Source organism: Grus americana, chromosome 6 (assembly GCF_028858705.1).
Source record: "Grus americana isolate bGruAme1 chromosome 6, bGruAme1.mat, whole genome shotgun sequence".
Classification (NCBI taxonomy): Eukaryota; Metazoa; Chordata; class Aves; order Gruiformes; family Gruidae; genus Grus; species Grus americana.
In genome coordinates this window covers 30,578,855-30,601,052 of record NC_072857.1, presented here as the reverse complement: position 1 = coordinate 30,601,052, position 22,198 = coordinate 30,578,855, and the positions used below count along the sequence as shown (strand labels likewise).

The 22,198-nt window shown below is 38.7% G+C and overlaps 1 protein-coding gene across 1 annotated transcript in view; it reads left to right on the top strand.

Moving 5' to 3' along the window:
- LOC129207865 (aldehyde oxidase 1-like) overlaps nt 1–22,198 on the top strand; it is a 45,785-nt gene that overhangs the window by 3,009 nt on the left and 20,578 nt on the right. Inside the window, 18 exon segments of the mRNA XM_054829494.1 lie at nt 833–894; nt 1,370–1,456; nt 3,492–3,572; nt 5,914–6,058; nt 7,287–7,379; nt 8,227–8,282; nt 8,386–8,439; nt 9,026–9,119; nt 10,178–10,287; nt 12,114–12,298; nt 12,553–12,715; nt 12,908–13,005; nt 14,863–14,974; nt 15,376–15,495; nt 16,787–16,883; nt 19,485–19,609; nt 20,784–20,905; nt 21,521–21,608. Coding sequence (XP_054685469.1) covers nt 833–894; nt 1,370–1,456; nt 3,492–3,572; nt 5,914–6,058; nt 7,287–7,379; nt 8,227–8,282; nt 8,386–8,439; nt 9,026–9,119; nt 10,178–10,287; nt 12,114–12,298; nt 12,553–12,715; nt 12,908–13,005; nt 14,863–14,974; nt 15,376–15,495; nt 16,787–16,883; nt 19,485–19,609; nt 20,784–20,905; nt 21,521–21,608 — 1,892 coding nt within the window.

The following is a 22,198-nucleotide window of genomic DNA, read 5'->3' as shown; positions in this document are numbered from 1 at the left end:
GATGGCTCACACTGGAGACTTCAAGTGAGATACACAGTGGCATTTAGCACTGGCTAAATATTTCTGAAAACCCCTGCATTTGGAACAGGCTGTTTTTATAGCCATCCTACACCAGCAGCCTCAATATAGGGCAATATGAGTACAGTGAAAAAGTAGGTTCTGTTTTGTCTGCTGTGTAAGTACTCGCCTACCAATAATATGAAGTCCCTAATATAGATTTCAACAGTTACAGGGGAAACAGATTACATGACATTTTAGCCCAGTGAAACATTGACTGCCCTTCAAGCAAGATTTACTACAATAGGTGAAGCAACTTCAACTTACTTTCTAGTCCCAAGTTTGCTAACACTCCTGTAGCTCCCAAAATAATCAAACCCTCCCATCAGAAGATTTTGACTTCATGAGGGAAGTGCCAGAAATCCAAGTAGAGATTTTACTGCTGCTGTTAATTGTATATGAAAACCGTAATAGTGATGGTTGGCAGTAGATTTTTGATTGGATTATAAAACCCAAAGACTGTGGTGATAGTAGTAATCATAGTATTTACTTTTGGATGCTTTTCATAATTTGATTTTTTACATACATTCATAAAAATAGGTTGTATTATTACTAGAAATGGCCTTTAAAATAATAAATTTTAATCATAAGTCACAATCGCTATTAAAATAATATTTATTATTTTTATAGATGTTATTTTGCCCATTGGAGAGCAGGAACATAAATTTCAGCATTTCTTATCTACAGGTTTTATGCCAGACCATTCCAAATTACACTGGTGCTCCCAAACATTGTTCTGGTTTCTTATGATTGATTATCATATGGTTTATTTCAGGTAATTTGTGCCGTTGCACAGGATACAGGCCAATTATAGACAGCTACACATCTTTTGCTAGGGTATGTCAATATTTTCAAATATTTTCTTATTTTGGAACAGTTGGTGGTATCTGAAAAGGCTGCGCCTCTTTGAAGTACCTACCTGGAATCTAGCTTCATTTGGAAATTATTTTTGATTGAGCCTTTGGAAAATTGGGCTCTTTTAGTTTTTAAATGTGCTGGGCATTTACAGCTGCCACTGACTTTAGGTTTACATGTACCCTTGCAATGCACTTAAGAATCCTTTGTGTCAGTTCCAGTGACTTGATCCAGGCACCACTGAAGTAATTTTCATTTTTTTTCCATTTACTTTATGGATACTTGGGTACCCAAAGGCAACTCACTCCTAGGGGTCCTATGGTTTGAGAGGTCTTCTGGAACAAGTTCAAGTGACTGAACAAATCTGCTTTGGAACAGAAAGAATCAAAACATTAATTTACAAGTAAATCACAAAGCTGCCTCATTGCTTTTATAGAGTAGGATATGATTTCTTTAGGAACCAACATGTTGCCAACTCAGAGAAACTGGACAATGTTGCTTGGATCAGGAAGAATGTGTGTGTTCATCTTCTACAGGAGGTCAAGTAAGTTACATTACTTTTTTTTTTTTTTCATTATCTCCTGTTTGCATTATAAAATTTGTAGAAAAGGGCAATCTTGAACTATGGCAGCAGCTACTTTTCTGTCCTTGGGCATTTAGCCTAAGCTCTGTGCTCTCGGTGCTGCAGAAAGGTACCACAAGCATATCTGTATTGCTGTGTAGTCAGAATGCAGACAGGTTTGACCTATTTAATGACATTTTCCAGTGACAGTGTAGATTTCAGTATTAAATATTTGTCTACTTTGTTTTGTGAGGAAGAAAACTGTTGATCAGAGATACCTTCCTTAAAAAAGCTGGTTTTGATGTGAAGTTGAACTCCCTTAACAAAAGTTCTGCAGCCATCAGCATGGCTTGTTTCTGTGTGCTTGAGAGACCAGCTCTGAATTTCTGAAGATGAAACAAAGCTATTCCTGTGCAATGTCAGTTTGTACTAGTAAAGCCTTTCATAAGCGTTACTGTGTGTTAGTGGCTCCAAGATCTTCAGGGAAGAAGTATGTTTTTCTTCTGTTCCAATACTGGTATTGCTTCAAAATACACATTGTTTTATTCTCACTCTACATATGCACATTCTAAAATCCCAGGTTACCTCATTTATGTTTCTTCTGGCACAGGTTCCACAATTATTATGTATAAGGGTACACTTAAGGCCTTCAGAAAGGTCCTCCATTCCCTGTGTGCTTCTCAGAACTTGTCTTCATCCAACTGCAAGAAGAGGCCATCGTGCCCTAATATGACTCCATCTTGCTTCATGATGAGGAATTTAACTCCTTGGATAAATTTCCTCTGACTGAAAACTCTAAGGAGCTTCAAAGTAAAATGTCTTTAGTGATTGGAGGAAAACTTGATTTGACGGTGAAAAACCTTAGAGCCCCAGGGATGTAACTGGATCTGTGTGTATGCTTGTGCACATGTGTATTGTCTCTGCCCTTTTAAGAACTGAAGATTGTTGGCCAGCTGCTGCCAAGGTTGTTGGAAACATGAATCTGGCAATGCAGCAGTTGCCAGCTACAAAACAGCACTTACTTTGGGTGTTGTCTTATTTGGCTTTAACTGATTTGCATTCCTCTTAGTTGCTTTCATCCAAGTGACATAGCTGGGGCCGAATTATTGTGAAGGTCAAGGGAGAGCCAGATTTTTTTTGCCATTTCATCAATGGAGTCAGTCAGTAGACTAGGTCATCCAGAGCCAGATCTTATAGTTACCATGGTCACAATCTATCAGAGTACCCAGAGGTAATGACTGTTTGGAAAAGGGATAAGAGACTTCAGACTCAGATATGTCAACCTCTTTTTCGATTCAATATACTTGAGACCTGTTGCTATCTTGTCTGATAAGATTTTTGATTCTGAAAATACATTAGTGAGGCAGAAAAAACTAACCAGTGCTGGTAACATGGCATATTCAGAGTCTCCTTTCACATAAGCTTCTGAAAGCTCAGAAGATGCATAGCCTTACAAGAGGCCTCAGCAGAAAGAAGACATCTGTAAACAAGTAGAAAAAGCTAATTTTTATGGTGTGCTGTCAGCATTCAGTTCTTGCAGTGCTTATGCAAGGGTGGAGAGGTTTCTCTTTAAGGAGAAAAGAAGTCTTTCTGAGAAGATGGGCTGCTACATTATTTGTTGTCATCTCAAACTCTGTCAGAAAGCTCCTTAACAAGCACAGTTTATGAAAAGAACATAACTATACCATCCAGCACTGCATTTTCCCACACTAGACTTCACCCAATGTGGCTGCTACACATTGCTATGACTAGTTTCAGGAAATACTGTGAGATCTTTCTTGAGGCTTGATGTATTTCAAGCAAAGGCTTGAAAGCAATTAGTATGATAGTCTCCCGTCTTTACAGTAGTTTGTGAATAGGTATAACAGAACTAAACATTAAAAATCAATTTGGGCATCTTGAATTTTTGAATGCAACTCAACCTATAAAGTCATTATCACCTCAGGAAGGAATCTCTTTTGTTGCAACTTACTCTGAAAATAGGCATTCTCCTTTTTTCCCCTCAATTTCTTTGCAGATTCATTCAGGTCTTTGCAGTCCAGAAGAATTCCCACCCATGGATCCAACAGAGGAATTTATATTTCCTCCTGAACTAATAGTAAGAGTTACTGACTTTTGTTATCATGCAAGCATGACTGAGTTCCTGCAGATGTTGAAAACATGATGTTTTTGTTAAGCTGAAAGATCTATCCTTAGATAAACAGAAAAGATCAGTTTTAGTCAAACATAATGAGGCATTTCAATGTGGATAATCTATATGTTGTCATTATTACAAGTAGCTCATATTTTCAAAAAAGAAAATGTTTGCCTCTCCAGAACCAAAACTGTATTTCCAGACTTTTCCCAAAAGAACTCCTTACTCAGAACCATTTCATTTTGGACCAGTTGGCTTTTTTGTGGAATATAGTATTTTCTTGGAAAGTTCCAAATGAACTTCTCCATCTCTTCTATGTTGTGATTCTCCATTGGATTCAAGTGACCACAGGGGGACCCATTGTTTCCTTCCAACTGGTACATAGAACCTGGCAACCTGAGACTGAACTTACACATGGGAAATACTGCAGGTCCACAGGAAAGGCAAAGAACTTGAGGAGGAAAGAAAAGGGCTTATTGCAGTAGTTATTGGAAAGTCACAGATGGACAGATGGAAACTTGAAAGGGGGAGACGTAAAGTGCCTATGATCTGCAGAGAGAGGCAGGAGAGGAGAGCTATGAAAATGGTAGTGCAGCATTTACCCAGATCAGACTGAGTAGAATGCAAGCAGGTAAGTCCAGGCTGTTTTTTTAATCCTCACTCCTGTTTCAACAGCTTCTTGTGAAAGTCCTTATTTGCACTCCTTTTGCAAATATTCGTCAGCACTTCTTGTTGCTATTACACAACCAACTCAGAGGCACAAAAGTTCATTTGAGTTCTGGGAAAGCATGGCATGGTTCTTTGATTTGTTACTGCATTACAGAATGCTATTTGCTGAAAGGCAGTTGGCTTTGTAAACATTTTGCATAGAGTAAAACTTCCTTGTTTAATGATTGCCTCTCAGTGTAGAACATGTATAGTAAAACATAAGCTCCTTTATGAAACCATGAAGTGGAAGGCAGATTTGCCTTTCTGCTACTTGACCTGCCTTTGAGAGACTCATGCTATGAGAATGCAAGTATTAAATGGACATTTTGCAACTCGTACTTGGATTAAAGATCTTGGCTAAACTGCTGCTGGCTCAAAAAGCTGTTCAGCCAGAAAGGAGGTCCCGTCAGTTGTTCTACATGTTCAGACTGAGCTGCCAGGAAGAGTGAACTGCTTCTCCAGGCTAAACACAGTCTTTAACATGACATTAATTGATTATGCTGAGCTTGTTCAAATCCTATTAGAGTCTGTTTCAAGCTCTCAGTAGCTTTAAACAGGTTGGGCATTAAGCTCTGTGTTTAGAAATTAAGCCTGCTTGGTGAATGTGCTTTAAATGTCTGGAGTACTGGAAAAAGCATGTGAAAAACAGCCTGTAAAGATATCTAGGCAGTAGTACTTAATGACAGATTCTTCTATGGCAGGAGGGGTGTCCACACCACTAATATTGTGACTGGTTCCACAGACACGTAACTCCTTTTTTGTGTTTCAGGCATGTCTTTTACCTAGAAGGCCAGTCCATAGTTGCAGCAGTTCTCTGGCTTGTCCACTGGTCTGTTTGTTCATTGCATTTACTGCAAAGACAGGTGTTTCTTCATGATTGCTTTTGCATATTTTGAAACCATGATTCCACATGGCACTTGTCAAATATGAAAAGAACATATATAGTATTCTCAGGGGGGGAAAAAATGTTATATTTAGTCTTGTAAGACAGGAGGTGCCTGAAAAACACTTTGATTAAACAAAAATGTAAATACCAATCAACCATCCGAGGAGACAATATTTATGAAAAGATTAGTCCTTGCAGACAAATGGGAAAGTAGATACTTTAATTTTAAAAAAAATTTTACATATTGTAGAAACTAATCTAGGTCTAGTACAGTAGATACAAGACACTCAGCAAATGGGGATGCAGTGATCCTCCCTGACTATGAGAATATACTTCTTGTGTTATGTCACATATGCAGTGAGATTTTGGCATCCTGGTTTCCCATAAAATCCAGTCACATTGCTGTATTGTTTACATCATATGCAAATCAGAAACATCAGAGCAGGAGAAAGGAAAACATAAGTCTAATCTTCTCCTAACACTCATTTAGTGTGCCTCTTACCAAGTCATTTAGATGGTTCTCATCTCAGTTTCTCAAGCAAGAATATAGTTAACAATAAAAGCTCAGCATGGTACAGCACTTCAGGAACCTCAGATTAAAAGGCCCATTAATGTCTCACTGTCTATCATGACACAGTGTCCTAGTTAACAATATGGTGGTTTATATTAACATTAGTCAAAATTACCAAGTCTTTGTCATTTCCACCACAGAGAATGGCTCAGGAGCAGCAAAGAACAACCCTGATTTTTCATGGCAAGAGAACAACATGGATTTCTCCCACTAGCCTGAAGGAGCTTCTGGAGCTGAAAGCCAAGTATCCAAAGGCACCCCTGGTTGTGAGGAACACCAGTGTGGGTATGGAAGAACAAAAGATCTTTTGACACAGGGATTACATTATGCAGTAGGCACATAACCTTGCAATTTATCTCCTGGGGATCCTAAATGTATTCTCTCACCACAATGATTGTGCTTCAATATTTAGGCCAATGTAATCTCCTCTGATTTTTTGCAGCATGTCAATAACTAGATTAGGACTAGTATCACCTGAGCCCAGGATTTGTGATGCCTAATTTTTCCCAGTAACCTCAGAAAGACAATTTGTGTGAATAAGGAAGGACTCACTCATGCTGATGAGAGCCAAACACTTCACATCCATGTTAGCTTGAGCATCACAAAATAAATAATCCCTATGAAAAGGGCACAGTAACCCTATATGTCATAATAGCTAGTTTCTGCATATTATGGATATTATGGTTCTTTACTTCTATAAATTGTTAGTATACTGTTTTTTTGAGGGAGTAAGCAGACAGGAGGAACTTGGTAAGAATATTTCCTTCACTGGTGGGACAGTAAAGGCACAGATCAAAAGAGAACCCTTTGGGTCTTCTAGTTACCTGTACATTGCCCAGTAAAGGGCATGGCATTTGTTGAGTTAACATACCCCCATGATGCAGTACTTGGCAAAGCACCAAATCTTAAATCTTAAAAATTTCAAGTCCCTTCACATCAAGGGAAAGCCCTGTTGTTATCGGATCAGGCTCTAAAACAGTTATTGCACAGCAAAGAGGACTACCATAGAAAGCCTGAGGTATACAATAGAGAGAGGTCATGAGATAATCTAGTTACTACATGTATAAACAAGTTTGGGAATAGGTTTTTTTAAAGACATTGCACTGCACAAGAAGAGAACAAGGGAATTATGTAGCTCATATTGGGAAGTGGATTGAGTAGCTAGAAACATGATGAAGCAGGTGTGGAATTGTGTATAGCTTTGAGATGAGAGGTGAAATCTGAATGTGATATAGGAAAGGACCAGAAAACAGTCCAGAGGAACAAGGAGCAAGAGTCAGGAAAGAGAATGTTGGCGTTTCAGATCAGCCTTTGGACTGCAGAAAGAAGCAGATGAAGTGGACCTTGGTAGAAGCAGTAAAATGTGATATTCAAGATGCTGCACAAAAAAAATCACATAAGACTTTGAAACTACTTAGTTACAAAGGTTTTGAACTTTTCAGTCTCTGTGTCGAGGAATATGCTTAATTCTTTAAACAGATCTCCAGTCATGCTATCGTACTTTGCCTTTCAGGACTCAAAAAAAATCGCCATGGTGCCTATCATCCAATCATTCTCCATCCTGTTAGGATTCCAGAAATGCATGTTGTGAGTAGCACAAATGATGGTAAGTCTCCAAGTTACTTCTACTGATGGTACAAACAGTGGTGACTGAATTAACTTGGGTTTTGTATTTTGAAACCAGAAGCAATAAGAACCGTTGACTCTCATTGGTGCGGAATGTTTTGGGTTTTTTCTCTCTGTAGCAGTCATTTCACTAAGCTTTTTAACCTGTATGTCACCTATGGTCTGAAGATGATGGATGATGACAGACAATTTATGAAACTGTTCTGTGAAAAAATATTTGTTCAAATCTCAAATTTCTGCAGACAGCAAACATAGGGGAAGGCCCTAAGTCAACTTTATTTTTTTTATGTTTTCACCAGTCATGAGCCTTTCTATCACAACCATTGATCTAACAAAGTCTGCAGAACATTGATTAGGCTAGGGCTAGATTTTCAACACAAAATATTCAGGCATAAATTTCCAATCCAAAATATCACAACATTTTCTTTGGAATGGCTAGGCTTGATTCTCAGCTAATAGAAATTATCATAGATGCACTGACATCAAAAGGGTTGTGCTAATGTCCATCAGTCAAGAATCCAGTCTGGTAGGCACATCATCTCCATGAGTGGAGGCATTACACCTGTAGCAAAAGAATGAAATGCAGCATCTTCCCTATGGGAAATCAAGCTTGTAAAAATTAGACCAATTAACATTTTGTTACACTTGCCTCTTTGTTTCCTTATGTTCTAGTGCCATGATTTACTGAACAATAAATATTTTCAAATTATTATGCTCATATCAGTGCAACTCTGCATTTAAGCAGATCCATCAGTAAAAGATTACTTTAGAACATGACCTCTTTGTTCAGAAAAAATGCTACACAACACTTTAATACTTCTCTGCAGGCTTACTCCAGTTTTCACTGAAGCCCATGGTAGTGGTTTCTCTGATACTACTGGAAGTGTGATCGAGTGGTTTGCAACTTGGTCTTGGAAGATTCCAGTAATTTGGTCATCCTTCATTGTAATGAGTAAACTGTTGTTCATGTCTCTGGGGATACGCAGCACAAAAATGGGATATACATTGGTGTGTGCAAATACGCAATGTGTATTTGTCAGGTATGTGTGTATACTAGGAACCATCGCTGAATAAGCAAATAGTATCTGCAATTACTGCATATAATATAAAATGCATCTTACTATCGTTTCTCTTTGTCTTCCTGCTGACAAGAGCTGTGTACAAAAGCAAATCTCTAGAAGCCTTATCAGCTATATATTGCATTTATATTGTGACACTATGATTTCACTGTTTAAACTCATTTGATCTCAGGGCTAGTAATAGGAGCTGCCTGCTGCTTGGCCCAGCTCAGAGACATTCTGATGGAGGCAGTCCCGAAACTTCCACAGGAGAAAATGAAGATCTTTCAAGCTCTCTTGCAGCACCTGAGAACTCTAGCTGGAGAACAGATCAGGAAAAGTAAACCTGGTCTCTCTCAACAGAGATGATATAAGACAGAACTTTTGAAGGGAACAATAAATTAAATCACATTAAAAAGTACAGATGTAGAACTTTAGTTAAGATTGAACAAAACAAATAAAACTTCTTCCAACAGGCCTTTTAAGTGTATAAAATGAGGTTATGATACAGATCCCTGTTACACTGTAAGAAGGCCAAGCCTAAAAATAATCTCCTTGTTTGTTAAAGTCTTTAGGAGGACACATTGTAAGCAGGCGATCAACCTGGGACTTGAACCCAATCTTAGCAGTTGGCAAATCTGTCCTCAACTTGGCATCAGAAGGTAAGCTTTGGACTCCCTGCCAAATATCTTTGCTGGGTGGGCAGAACACTGAAACAGAGGATATGGCTATAGGTAACAGTTTTCAAATGAAACACTACCGTGCGTCTCCTAGATGAATTAGAATGGTACATGTTGCTGAATGGAGAGCAACGTTATCCTGATATTTGCCTGTTATTTTAACTGGCAAAAGGTGTCTGCCCATAGAAAACACTGTCTTTCCATTTCACAAGGCAAAATGAAACATTATCAAGCAATCTCTTGAAAGTGAGGTGGGTAGGCCTAACATGTAGAAAAGTCTCCTTTCTACGCTGCCTTTGGCTATATTGCTCCATTTATCAAACAGGTTAGCTTTATCCTGTAACTTCACCACTGTTTCCTATTATTGGTTATGTCTGTCTCGTTTTAAGAAAAACTTTCTCTAGGGCCATGCACCTAGAAACTTCTCTTGAAGTCACTGGTACTGTTGTGCATTTGTGTGTGTGTATACATTTTCATCACGTTTAAATAACACTTCCAGTAATCAAGCCCAAGCAAGTCCCCCTTGTCACATAGAATCTGTGGGTACTTTGGAAAATCTTGACAACAATTTCTACTGTCTTTGAACTAAAGATGTACAGGGCTGATTCTCCATCTCATCACAATGCTTGATAATTTCTTAATGTCTTACTGTGCTTTAATGATTTAATGGTCTAAGAGCTTTTGAGCAGAAACAGGATAGCCATATTTAAACCTAAATCACTGATTTTCTGAATATTATTAGCATTTGTAAGACATATATTTTCTAGAAAGTATAAAATACTCAGTATTTTATGTGTGATGGGGGACTATAGTATTCATATAGGGAAATATATTGCACTTAACATGTATTATAAAGACTGGCCTTTCCACTCAAAGGATTTTGCAGTCTAAGGCTAGATCCTGAATGGAGCTGACTGTACTAAGGCTATATTGGCCTTAATATATTCTTTTGCACAGATTCAACGAAATTTGAATCTGCGATGCAGAAATATTTTCTTCTTGCTCCACATTAAATAACAGACTACGGTTTTCTCCAACAGATGGTAAATGACAGATTCTTTTAAATGATCAGTTTCTTGCTGGCTGTGAGCATGCAGACATAAAGCCCAAGGAGGTCGTTGTTTCTGTTCTCATCCCATACTCTATGAAGGTAAGACCCTGATGTTTCAGAGGTTTCATTCAGGTTCCAGAGTAGTTATTAGGAATATTTCCATTATCTTCAGTAGGCTAAGAGAAAGCTCTGGCATCCCTCCATCACCTGTCCCACTTCTTCCAGCTGGCCATCATCATCTACTTCTTTGGGCCTCTTACTGTACGGGGCAAGTAGAAGATGACCCAACTACAAGCTAGCGTGTTGTGATTGAAGTCAATGAGGGAGTGACCACAGGAGCCTCTGCCAACCTTGACATCAGAGAGTCAGTCCCCAGAGTAGCTGCCCACTGCAATACATCACACTAAACATATGTGGCCTCATGCTGGAGGAGTGCTGCTGCCCATGAGACACTGGCCAGCCATGGCAGCTTTCCCATGAAAAACAACGAGACTCCCATGAGCTTAAAGCCTACAAAAGCATAATGTGTTGACAGTAGCAACAGTGCTTCTGCTGCCCAGAAACTTTGAGCCTTAGTGGTGATTTGAGAGACAAACAGCCTGGAAGATAAAATTAAGGAGTGGGTTAGTTCCTCCACAAAGTAAAAGAAAAAAAGAAATCCCAACTTGCTTTGTCCCATGACAAGTTGTGCCACTAACTAAACTAAAGCTATCACAGAGGGTATTTCAGAGTGTTACCTTTCAGAGACAGACAGTTGCCCCTAAGAACAGCAGAAGTGGAGACAATAAAATGAACGAAAGACAATAGCACTGCTGGCAGATTCAAAGGGTTGCTTCAAAGAGCAGGAAAATTACCTGTCAGCCATCACATGAATAACATGTGAGATGAAGCAGCCTCACCACAGGAAATTAACATCATGCTGAATTAACACTTTCATGCTGACATGCCTTTTTGATTAACTCTGCTGACACAACAAAAAGGCACATGCCCACTTTTTTTGCAAGAGTTGTCAATAGAAAGTGTAGATGGAAACCTGGCTGTCAGTTCTCCCTCTTGTTCCTGTCAGTTGCTGGCTTTTGGGTTTGAGCAGCTTGATGTGAATGTTGCTTCAGTGATGGAATGTAAATCCCATTGAGAGGATTTTCCATCTCTGACAAGACTCACTGTCCAACACGTAATCTTGAGTTTTACATTTGGCATGACAGTATCACATACTCATAGTGATAGATCTAACCTGCCAACCCCCACTTTTAAAGTTCTGTGGCTGTCTGAATCTGAAGTTTCTTTCTGGGACTACAGAAAGGGCACTTTATATGCTTTCTTGAAAGGACTCATCTGTGCCTGATCATGAACAAAATTGCTATTATGTTTTCTTTTAAAATATGTGGATTTGTTTCCAGAACAAAATATTTCTAACAATAGAAAGTCCAGCTGTTTCTAGTGCCTCCCTCTATAAATGCCATTATGGTAGCATAAAATGTAGAATCTCTTGAGTGTAAAATCTTCACAAAATCAGGTTCCTTTGCACAGTGGGGCCTCCATGTCCTGGAGAAGAAACCACAATTTTCTAAGCTGTAATTCAATTTAAAGAACATACCAGCCATATATGAAGTGGCTTATACCAAGACTGCTTTTCCAGCACTCTGAAGTCATTAAACCTCTGATAAAATTTAAAATTTGGCATGTTCTCTTACATGTAGATAACCTCAAATAGTGTCCTCTCTTAGTATGTCTATCTATGATTAGCTTAGTACTTCAAGAAAAATAAGAAGTTTAACTGAAACAGCAATTCTAGCAAATGTTCTTTAAAAATGTTGCTTTCTTTGGACAATGGTAATACCTAAAATACAAGGAATAATAGATTTGTTTTCTTTCAGTCAATTTCTGCCATTGATGGGATTTTTCCTTCTTTTTTTTCCCATTAGGATGACTTTATTTCAGCCTTCAGACAGGCTGAAAATCAGAAAAATGCTTTGTCCATAGTGAATTCTGGAATGTGAGTCCTCTTCAGTCCAGACACAGACACCATTGTAGATCTGAGTATTTTATATGGAGGCATTGGCTCAACCACACTCAGTGCAAGAAAGTCCTGTGAGAAGCTCATAGGAAGGTACTGGATATCTTAATGTATTTAAGCCAAATGCAGGAGTCATGGTGTGATGCATGAGGTCTGCCTGATTCTGCCAGTGGAGATCCCGTCATAAGCCTCTCACAATCTGTATTTGACCTGTCCTCCCCAGCAAGAGGTTATTTCTTGATATAACTTATGCTGATTCACTTAATACTTCCCACATAGTTCACAATAGCTTTAGCTGCCTGTTTTTTATAAAGAAGTGTGTTCATGTTAGTCTATTTTTCTACCAGGCAATGGAATGATCAGATGCTGAACGAAGCTTGCAGACTGGTGCTGGAGGAAATTTTTCTCCCTCCGTCAGCTGTGGGTGGAAAAGTAGAATATAGAAGAACTCTGCTTGTCAGCTTTATTTTCAGATTTTACCTGGAAGTGTTACATGGTTTACATCAGATGGTAAGGACTGAACAAGAATTGCATACTCATATTAGCATACAGACTGCAGGAAGACTCTGCTTTTTTAAAGATTTGTGGATTTGAGAAGAAAGGGTAAAGGTGCTAGGCTTTACTTCAAAATATATCAGGAGAAAGATTTTAGTTTAGAAATAATGGTCTGACAACACTGCTCTGACATCACCTTCCTTTTAGTATCCCTTCAGGTATGCTGAACTCTCACTGGAGAAGATGAGTGCTTTGAGAATGCTACAAAGTGGTACTCCCCAGGGTGTCCAAATCTATCAGGTGAAGTGTGTTTGTAGCTGGAACTGCCACAGACCCTTTATTTTAATGAGTATTTTGCCGTTCTAACTTTTCATTCCTAAACCTCCACTAATTGTAATGTGAAGCTGCTGAACCAGTTGACCCTGTGGAAAATCTTTTATTGTTTTATAAATTTCCTGGTCTCTCAGGGTGCAGATGCACTCCTTGCCCTCAAGGTGTTGTGCAGCATCAGGCTATCCTGACACAGCTGAAACAGAGGCACAGCTTTCAGCTATGCAAGAACTCAGCAGAATTTAGTTAAACTGTCCAGTGGGCCTCAGTATAAATAGATGGAATAACCTACTCCTGTATCTCTGTGATTGTTCACACCTTAAAGATTTATTTGCAAAGCTACAGATAAAGAGAGAGGTAGTTGGCACGTGAAAAAGTTTGTTCAGTAGAAGATTTCAATTTTTAAAATGTTCAAATTTCATCAAGAATTTTCATTCACATTTTTGCTTTGTTGCAAAATTTAAAAACTTTTAAAATCAGACTTTTGCTGCTTCTTATCAGTTTTCCACCAAAACTTTCAGCATCAGCCAAGAATTTGTTTTGTTCTCCTTTAAGAGACTAAGGTATGTTTTACAGAGAACTCTTTACTCAGTAAAAGCACAACCAAAACATAAATATTGGAAGATTTTCACTGTCCCTAATTATAGCCTGTTTCAGTTAATGTGAATTATCAGCAATTCAACAACAGAGAGCACCAAAGCTGTATTTTCATGAAATATGTCTAAAATACTTTCAATTCCAAGCTGTCTTTGAAGTAATAGAAGGGATTGTTGATGGCAGTGTGCGCTTGCAGCCCAGAAAGCCAGCTGTGTCCTGGGCTGCATCAAAAGAAGTGTGACCAGCAGGTCAAGGGAGGTGATCCTGCCCCTCTACTTCGCTCTAGTGAGACCCCACCTGGAGTACTGCGTCCAGCTCTGGGGGCCCCAGTACAGGAGAGACATGGAGCTGTTGGAGCGAGTCCAGAGGAGGCCACAAAGCTGATCAGAGGGCTGGAGCACCTCTGCTATGAGGACAGGCTGAGAGAGTTGGGGTTGTTCAGCCTGGAGAAAAGGTGGCTCCGGGGAGATCTAATTGTGGCTTACCAGTACCTGAAGGGGCCTACAGGAAAGATGGTGAGGGACTGTTTATCAGGGAGTGTAGTGACAGGACAAGGGGCAATGGGTTTAAGCTGAAGGAAGGTCGATTTAGATGAGATGTTAGAAAGAAATTCTTTACTGTTAGAGTGGTGAGGTACTGGAACAGGTTGCCCAGAGAGGTTGTGGAGGCCCCATCCCTGGAAGTGTTTAAGACCAGGTTGGATGGGGCTTTGGGCAATGTGGTCTAGTGGAGGGTGTCCCTGCCCGCAGCAGGGGGGTTGGAACTAGATGATCTTTAAGGTCCCTTCCAGCCCAAACCATTCTATGATTCTATGATATTTTCTATGCTTATTGTCTAATTTGGACATATTATGAGGTATGCATTACAAATGAGGTAAGAATTTCTTTATTGTGTGCTTTAAATAGTGTCAGGTATGGACATGTGAATCCATATTAATGCATTCACCCCTTTTAGTACAAAAAATGTAGAAAGAAAATATATTCTTAGATTTTGTATGTACTGGAACTAGAATTTAAAGACCTGTTATAAGCTATGCACACAGAAATGTTCATGCTTTCTCTTTATTTTTTTCTCAATATGCTAATCAACACTTTTCCGCTTTCTTTTCTATGTAGGGATCTGTGGTGACAATAGCAAGTGGATTATGTTTCTGTCCTGAAATTCACTGAATTACTTGTACTAGAGATATTTGTACCATGTACTGTACTCATTTATGTGCATGCTTTACTTTCCAGATCAATTGACACATCAGAAGCCCTTCAGGTGCCAGGAGTGGTTGATGTAGTGACGGCAAGAGATGTTCCAGGGAAAAATGGCAAGGATGAGCCAGCATATGCAGAAGATAAGGTATTTCTTGCTTCTGGAGGACTGTCTGGACCTTTTGCTTCAGTTGTTTACAAAAAAGGAAAGTGAGTTTGCAAGTATCATCTTATTGCAGTGAAATGAAAATAAATGCAAGAGCTATTAATACAGTGCCAGGCAGGCTGGGCTGAACAGAATTACTGTTCCCCAGTGAGAGAGAAAGGAAAAGCTCCTTTAAATAACTTGGGATTTAAATGAATCTGCCATGTTTCCTTAAAGGCTGATAAATGAGTGATTGTCATGGATTCTGAGTAAGGATGAAATAGCCATGGCATTTGAGATTTTCAGAGATGAGACAAAATGAGATAAGATGAGACAAAATGAGATAAGATGAGACAAAACCACTCCTGTGTTTTTTCCTTGGGTAATACATTGTTGTGTTGCAGGTGATTTGTGTTGGTCAGATAATCTGTGCTGTGGTTGCAGAATCACTGACTCAGGCAAAGTGCGGGGCTGAAAAGGTGAAGATAGTGTATGAAGATCTGGAGCCAATTCTGACCATTGAGGTAACAATCTGTTTCCTCTTCCTTGTTTGACAGAGCTTTTAAGTCACCTAACTCACTATTTACCTCCTTGTGCAGAGCTCTGCCAGGCTTTGAATTTTTCTTTTTTCTTTTTTTTTGATATAAGATCTGAAAATGAAGTGTAAAAAGTTTATAAATGGCCTACAAAGTTTTGTTTTTAGAAACACAGAAAACACATCTTATTAGGTACCTGTTCCTATAGCATACAGTATATCGGAGACTGGTCTTTGTAGATCTAGGATGAAATTGCTAAAGAATATTCAGAAAGTTTTAAGTGAGCAATTCCATGCCTCCAGGAGCCAAATTCCCAGCAGGAGTAGGTCAGTGTAGAATTAAATTTGAGCACTTATGTTTGCAGAAGTTCTGGAATCACACATACTGCACTGATGTTCCGAAAATTTTCAAGTCTGGCAGGTTTTCAGCAGCAAGCAATCTGATTCTGAAGTATTTTCAAGAGCTCTGAATGCCATAAACAGACATTTAGTATTTCTAATCTGGGGGAAGAAGAAAATGATATGAACTACAAAAAATGAAAAAAAAACCCAGAAGCTGTCTTTGACAGTGGAAGGGGAATGACTATCCTGGTCTTTCTAGTACTTAGCTACAACCATCTGTACTGGTTTTGGCTGGACAGAGTTAATTTTCTTCACAGTAACTAGTATGGGGCTATGTTTTGGATTTGTGCTGAAAACAGTGTTGATAATACAGGGATGTTTTCGTTACTGCTGAGCAGTGCTTACACAGAGCCAAGGCCTTTTCTGCTTCTCACACCAGTTGGGAGGGGACACAACTGGGACAGCTGACTCCGACTGACCAAAGGGATATCCCATACCGTATGACATCATGCTCAGCAATAAAGCTGGGGGAAAAAGAAAGAGGAGACGTTCAGAATTATGGCATCTTTCTTTCCAAGTAACTTTTACAGGTGATGGAGCCCTGCTTTCCTGGAGATGGCTGAACACTTGCCTGCCAATGGGAAGCAGTGAATTAATTCCTTGTTTTGCTTTGCTTGCATGTGCACAGCTTTTGCCTTACCTATTAAACTCTCTTTATCTCAACTCACAAGTTTGCTCATTTTTACCCTTCTGATTCTCTCCCCCACCCCACCAGGGGAGAGTGAGTGGGCAGCTGCATGGGGCTTAGTTGCGGGCTGGGGTTAAACCACAACACCATTTGAAAAAGGATCATATGAATGATGAAAGATTGTACTATATGAAAATCATCTGACTTTCTGAATTACAATTAACATGTTGGGGTTTTTTTCTTGCTGCAGGATGCAATCAAACATAATTCATACATTACTGAAGAAAGGAAAATAGAAAAAGGAGATATTGAGAAAGGATTCAAGTCTGCTGATGAAATCATAGAAGGTAGTTCATATGTGCAGTGCATCAGACAAAGGAGTAGAGTTATGCTAGTTCAGAATCTATTTCCAGCTGGTGGCTGAATTTAAATTTCTATTCTCTTCTCAAAAAATCTTACTCTCTTGTTGATTTTTTCCACTTCAGTGGGAATGGAGACGAAACAGTCATGTTTAATTTAAACCTAGCTAACACCTGCTAGCTCGTGTTGACTAAACTCTACCATTTCCTTGTTTTAGAACTCAGCTAACTAAAATGAAGTGCCCTAATACTATGACAAACATCACAGCTAAATAAGGCTTTGTTTATGGGTATTAGCTAACTTAACTTACCTCATTTTAAGTTGACTGCTTGACTTAGGGCTAATCCCAGAAACAAGGGGATCAGAGTAAACTGGTCTGGAATACCACTCCTACAGTCATCAAATTCACTGTCTTCAAATAGTAAACATAATCCAGTAGTCCCAGAGCATACTCTGTGCGTAAGTATCAGACCTGTGTTTGAGATGTATCGATGAAGAATATTCCACAAGCTCCACAACTGTAATTAGTTCTAGAGTTTAACTGTCCTTATAATTAGAATGCCTTTTTTTCCTAATACCTAATCTAAATCTCCCTTCCTGCAAACTTTAAAGGTTCACCCTCTAAACAGAATCCTCTCATCTACTCCCCATAAGTCATGTCTGCTAATCTTTATCATTGTCACTGCTCACTTCTCCATTATCTCTAATTTTACTACATCCAACTTCACTATGGTAATATTTCAGATTAGGTTTCACCAATGCCAAGTGGAGTCTCCCAGAAATTCTATATAACATTAGTATCACAGAATGAGATTAGGGTTGTTGTGTTGTTATCAATTGTGGATAAACAGTCAAGTTGTGCTCCTCTGTAATCCCTGTTTAGATCTTGTACAAAAGGGTTATCAAAAGTACTGGCACTTAGGCCATTTCTCCAATGTAGAAAAATCACTTTCAAATCTGAACCTGGGCCTGCAGCCCTTTCCAGTTTGGTATTATTTGTAGTTGACTCATTAGTTATTAAAGTAACCATGGGGTAACATTAGATCCAGAGAAGACTCTTCTATGGTTCTACATGCATTATCTTTGCAGCTTGACAGCCAATCCTGTAAACTGCTTTCTGAGTGCAGTTTTCAACCAGTGGTGTTGCTGATTTTATCTGGACTGTACTTCTCAATTTGCTTATAAGAGTAGTCTGTGGAACAGTGTAAAAAGACTTGTTAAAATTAAGGTATATGATACCAAGATATGCTTCTCTTAACACTGGCTTGGCCAGTTTTAATACTTCCCCTAATTCTGTGTTTCTAACACTTGAATAGAGCTCTAAAATTTGTTAGTGAGCACCTGATAAATGCTTCAACAACTCATGTGTCCTGCTTGTGTGCTTTTCTGATTGTCCTCTCATGACATATATTATCACACCTACCTTCTGCCGTTATCACTCCAAAATTTCTGCAGCTGAGTTTTTCTCTTTACTGAACACTAACTACACGTTAATTAACACCTGCTTGATCACAGGAGGGAATGTAGCAGGCTATCGGCCCCTTTTCCTTTTTCCAACATCAATTCTATCTGTATTATGTTTGAAAGAATGATCAGATTTATCTAAGTTGTTCTTGGAGACCTCCAAGCATGAAGACTCTACAGTCTCCCTAGGCAATTTTTTCCAGTGCTTCACTATTCCTATCATTAGAAGGATTATCCACATTGCTAACAATTTGCTGCAATTTAAGTACTACTACTGCTTCTTGTTCTCTCTACTATGAGCATGTAGCACAGACTAGTCTCTTCCTCTTTGCAGCAGCCTTCTATGGATTTGAAGATTTATGTCTTCCTTCACGTTTTTGAGCTGAGCGCCCTCAGTTCTGTCAATCTTCTCCATATATGTTCATGATGTCTGATGATTTTTTCGGCTCTCCTTTGGACTTTTTCCAACTGTTCCCTATGAAATGTCATGTCACCCTCTAGTGGCTTCAGTTCTGATTCCAACTACTTCTGCATGAACACGTGTTTCAGGAATAACTGCTAGGGAAATATTGTCAGACCCAAGGATGGCATAAAGTTAAGGTTACATAGAGAATTTACAGAATTAGCTTTTATGCTGTGCTGACAGATTTCTTTCTCTGTGAGGAAAATAGTAAAAAAGTAAAGTGTTGGGTAGAAAGGGGTAGAAAAAGTGTAATAGTAGAAGGGCATACTGATGGAAAGAGGATAAGAAAGGAAGAAGAAAGTTGTATTTTCCCTCACAGAGTGATTCAGAAGAGGACATTATAATCCTGTTATAGCAGAAGAGATGTAACCTCTTAAAGAAGAAAAAGCATGAGATATTAAATTGATACTGATCTTATCCTGGAAAAGAAAAAAAAAACTATACAAGGATTAGGTGATTCAATAATTTCTTCTTAATAAACACAGGTCTCAGAAGGTGTAAACCTGAGATACAAAGAAATAAAAAATAAACTATTTTTCTTCTGTGACAAAACTTTTTTTCCCTGCCATATATATATATATATATGTATAGGCAAATACAAATCTCCTTGCAGTTAATTTGAAGCCTAGCTTAGATTTTCCTGTAATTATATACATAACAGGTGAATTGCACATGGGAGGACAGGAACATTTTTACCTGGAAACAAATAGTGTTCTTGTTATTCCAAGAGTGGAGGTTAAAGAAATGGATGTGTATGTCTCAACTCAGCATGCAACAGATGTACAGGTAAAACAAAGCATTAATGATACCTGTGTCTTACCTTCCTAAATAACCTTAAAGCTGAACTATGTGGCCACGAGTTGCTTTCAGTCTTCTGTGCTTCTCTCAAAACTCCCTAATGGTGTTCCCAATTGAGATTAATTGATACTAATCTTTTTATGAAAATAAGTGACCTGACTAATAATGATGAAGCTGAATGTAACAGTAGGTCTTGTGCTATTTGTATTATCCAATACAGCGCAGAAACAAATGAGCAGTATTACTATGGGATGAACAAAGGGTATCTTGGATAGATAATATGGCTGTAATCTTCTTGTTGAGAAAAGACTAATTCTGTCTTTGCTATATTGGTCAAATCCTCCTAAAATCAGTGAGCATTCTCAGTATAATCCTGGACAATCACTTTTTTGAAGCAATGAGTGTCTTCAGCTTTAGAAAGAATATTCAGACAAGTTACATTGCTTGTATGAGTAGTTACATTGATGATGATGGGGTCACAATCATGTGTAAATACTGATATATAAATATGTAAGTAACAACATATGAATCATATGAAATTATGTGAAAAAAAGGTTAACAGGTCCTAGGTAACACCAGAGTGGGATTGTAGGCCTGTAGAAAACAAGTAGAAAACAAATTTCATAGAATAGATGTTAATTTCTACATGTTTAGGATTAGCTTTTGCAGTTCATCACTGGCTTGCATTTTTTAAGCCTTCCCTGTCAGCCCAACAAGTTAAACCTCTATTTGCATCTCTGGAAGCACTGTCAGAGGAGATATTTTCAGAATGCAATGATTTGTCAGTATTTTAGCTACACTGTCTAGTGTGCTGTAAACAATCACTTCGTTCCATTCAGCTTGATATTTTAGTGGATGCTTTACCTCCAGCCACAGGTGAAACTTGCAGTTCTATATAGAGATTATCATATCTGTCATCAGATAATCAAACTAGCTATTTTTACATGTCCACTGTTCTTTAAAGACTAGATTGTGCTTTTGTTAGCATCTTTAGTTGTTTGAAATCTTTTTTTGTTTGTTTCTATAGCAACTTCAGTTTTCTACCCAGGATTCTTAAACCTGTTATCTTTTAATATATGGTTAGCCATGGAAAGTAGGCCTTTTTTAATGTACTTTGTTAGGTAACAATTCTCAGTAAAATCCTGGATGCTCACTTTTGCAGGAATTAGTTGCTTCAGCTTTAAACTTCCAGTCCAATAAAATTATGTGCCATGTGAAACATGTTGGTGGGAAGATTACTAAACCTTCACTCTTTGCTGTAATTGCAGCAGTGGCAGCCAACAAGTAAGTTGATTTAACTAAATCAAATGCATGACATCATCTTGACAACATCATCTTTTTTATCTCTTTGGCAGTAAATCTTGGGTAGAGACTTGAAAATTCTCTGGGCTTTTGGCAATGGTATTCACTTACCATCTGAGAGCCAAAACAAAGGCATGGAGGCAGTTTTCTCTCAGGGCTGATCTGTACAAATCCCAACCATTCAGGCCTTTCCCAGGCACAGTGGCTTGAATCTCACTCTAGATATTCAGTGAAAGTGGTTTTTATCCTAATACATAGGTGTGCTCACATCAGTCCTTTGTGCCACAGCTCTCCTTTACTCTGGCTTTCTTGCCATGTCCTGTGCATGCTTCATGGAACTTGCATCTCCCTGTTGAGAAGCTAAAGGGAAACCACTGAAAAGCTCATTTCTTCTACTTTGATTCTGTAGCAAAAAAATAATAAAAAAAATTCTACTGAATCAGCCTAAACTCAAGCATGGTAGGGTAATAAGAAACTAAAATATAGAATGGACTGACTTATTGCCACCACTAGGAGTTTGGCCATGTAAATGTAATGTCATTTGCAATCTGCATGAATATGCTGTAATAAAAGTGGATTTTTTTATGTTCACTTTAGGACTGGGCATCCAGTCCGTTTTGCCCTTGAAAGACATATGGATATGTTAATCGCTGGTGGACGGCACCCTTTCTTTGGAAAATATAAAGTAAGTGAGAGGAGAAGATATTTTGCTCAATTACTGGGTAACAGCTTCTTCTAGGGCAAATCAGCATCATTTCATTGACTAACATGATATAGCAAGAAATCCCCAGTACCAACCTTGCCCCAGTCCTGAGAGTACCCTTACAAATGCTATGAATCAAAACAACAGCTATCATCCTGTTCCTACAGCCCATGCAATATCCAGAAAAAGCAGAAACGTCCATCCCTTTTCTTACTCCAAAATACTGCTAACATCAGCCCTACCCCATCACCAGATGACAAGTACGTAAGTCAGAATTGAATACGAGCCTCCTCTCAGATACAAAGCCAGCCTGCAAGGTAATGCAAGATTCAGCTGGTAGCAAAACTCTTCTTTTTGACTTCCTAATCCTTACATTAAAAATAACTAGGTAAACAATGCTAGCACTAAGTCAGCTTGGCAACTGGTGGTGGCAGAGCCAAAACCCTTCTTTTTGGTGTTGGTGTATGATTTAAGAACACTAAAACCTGCTGAGACAGGTTTTATGGTTCAATATGGGTTGGAGAAAGAAGGGCTGAGGAGTTTGTTTTCCTATTGACTCTTGCATGAGCTGC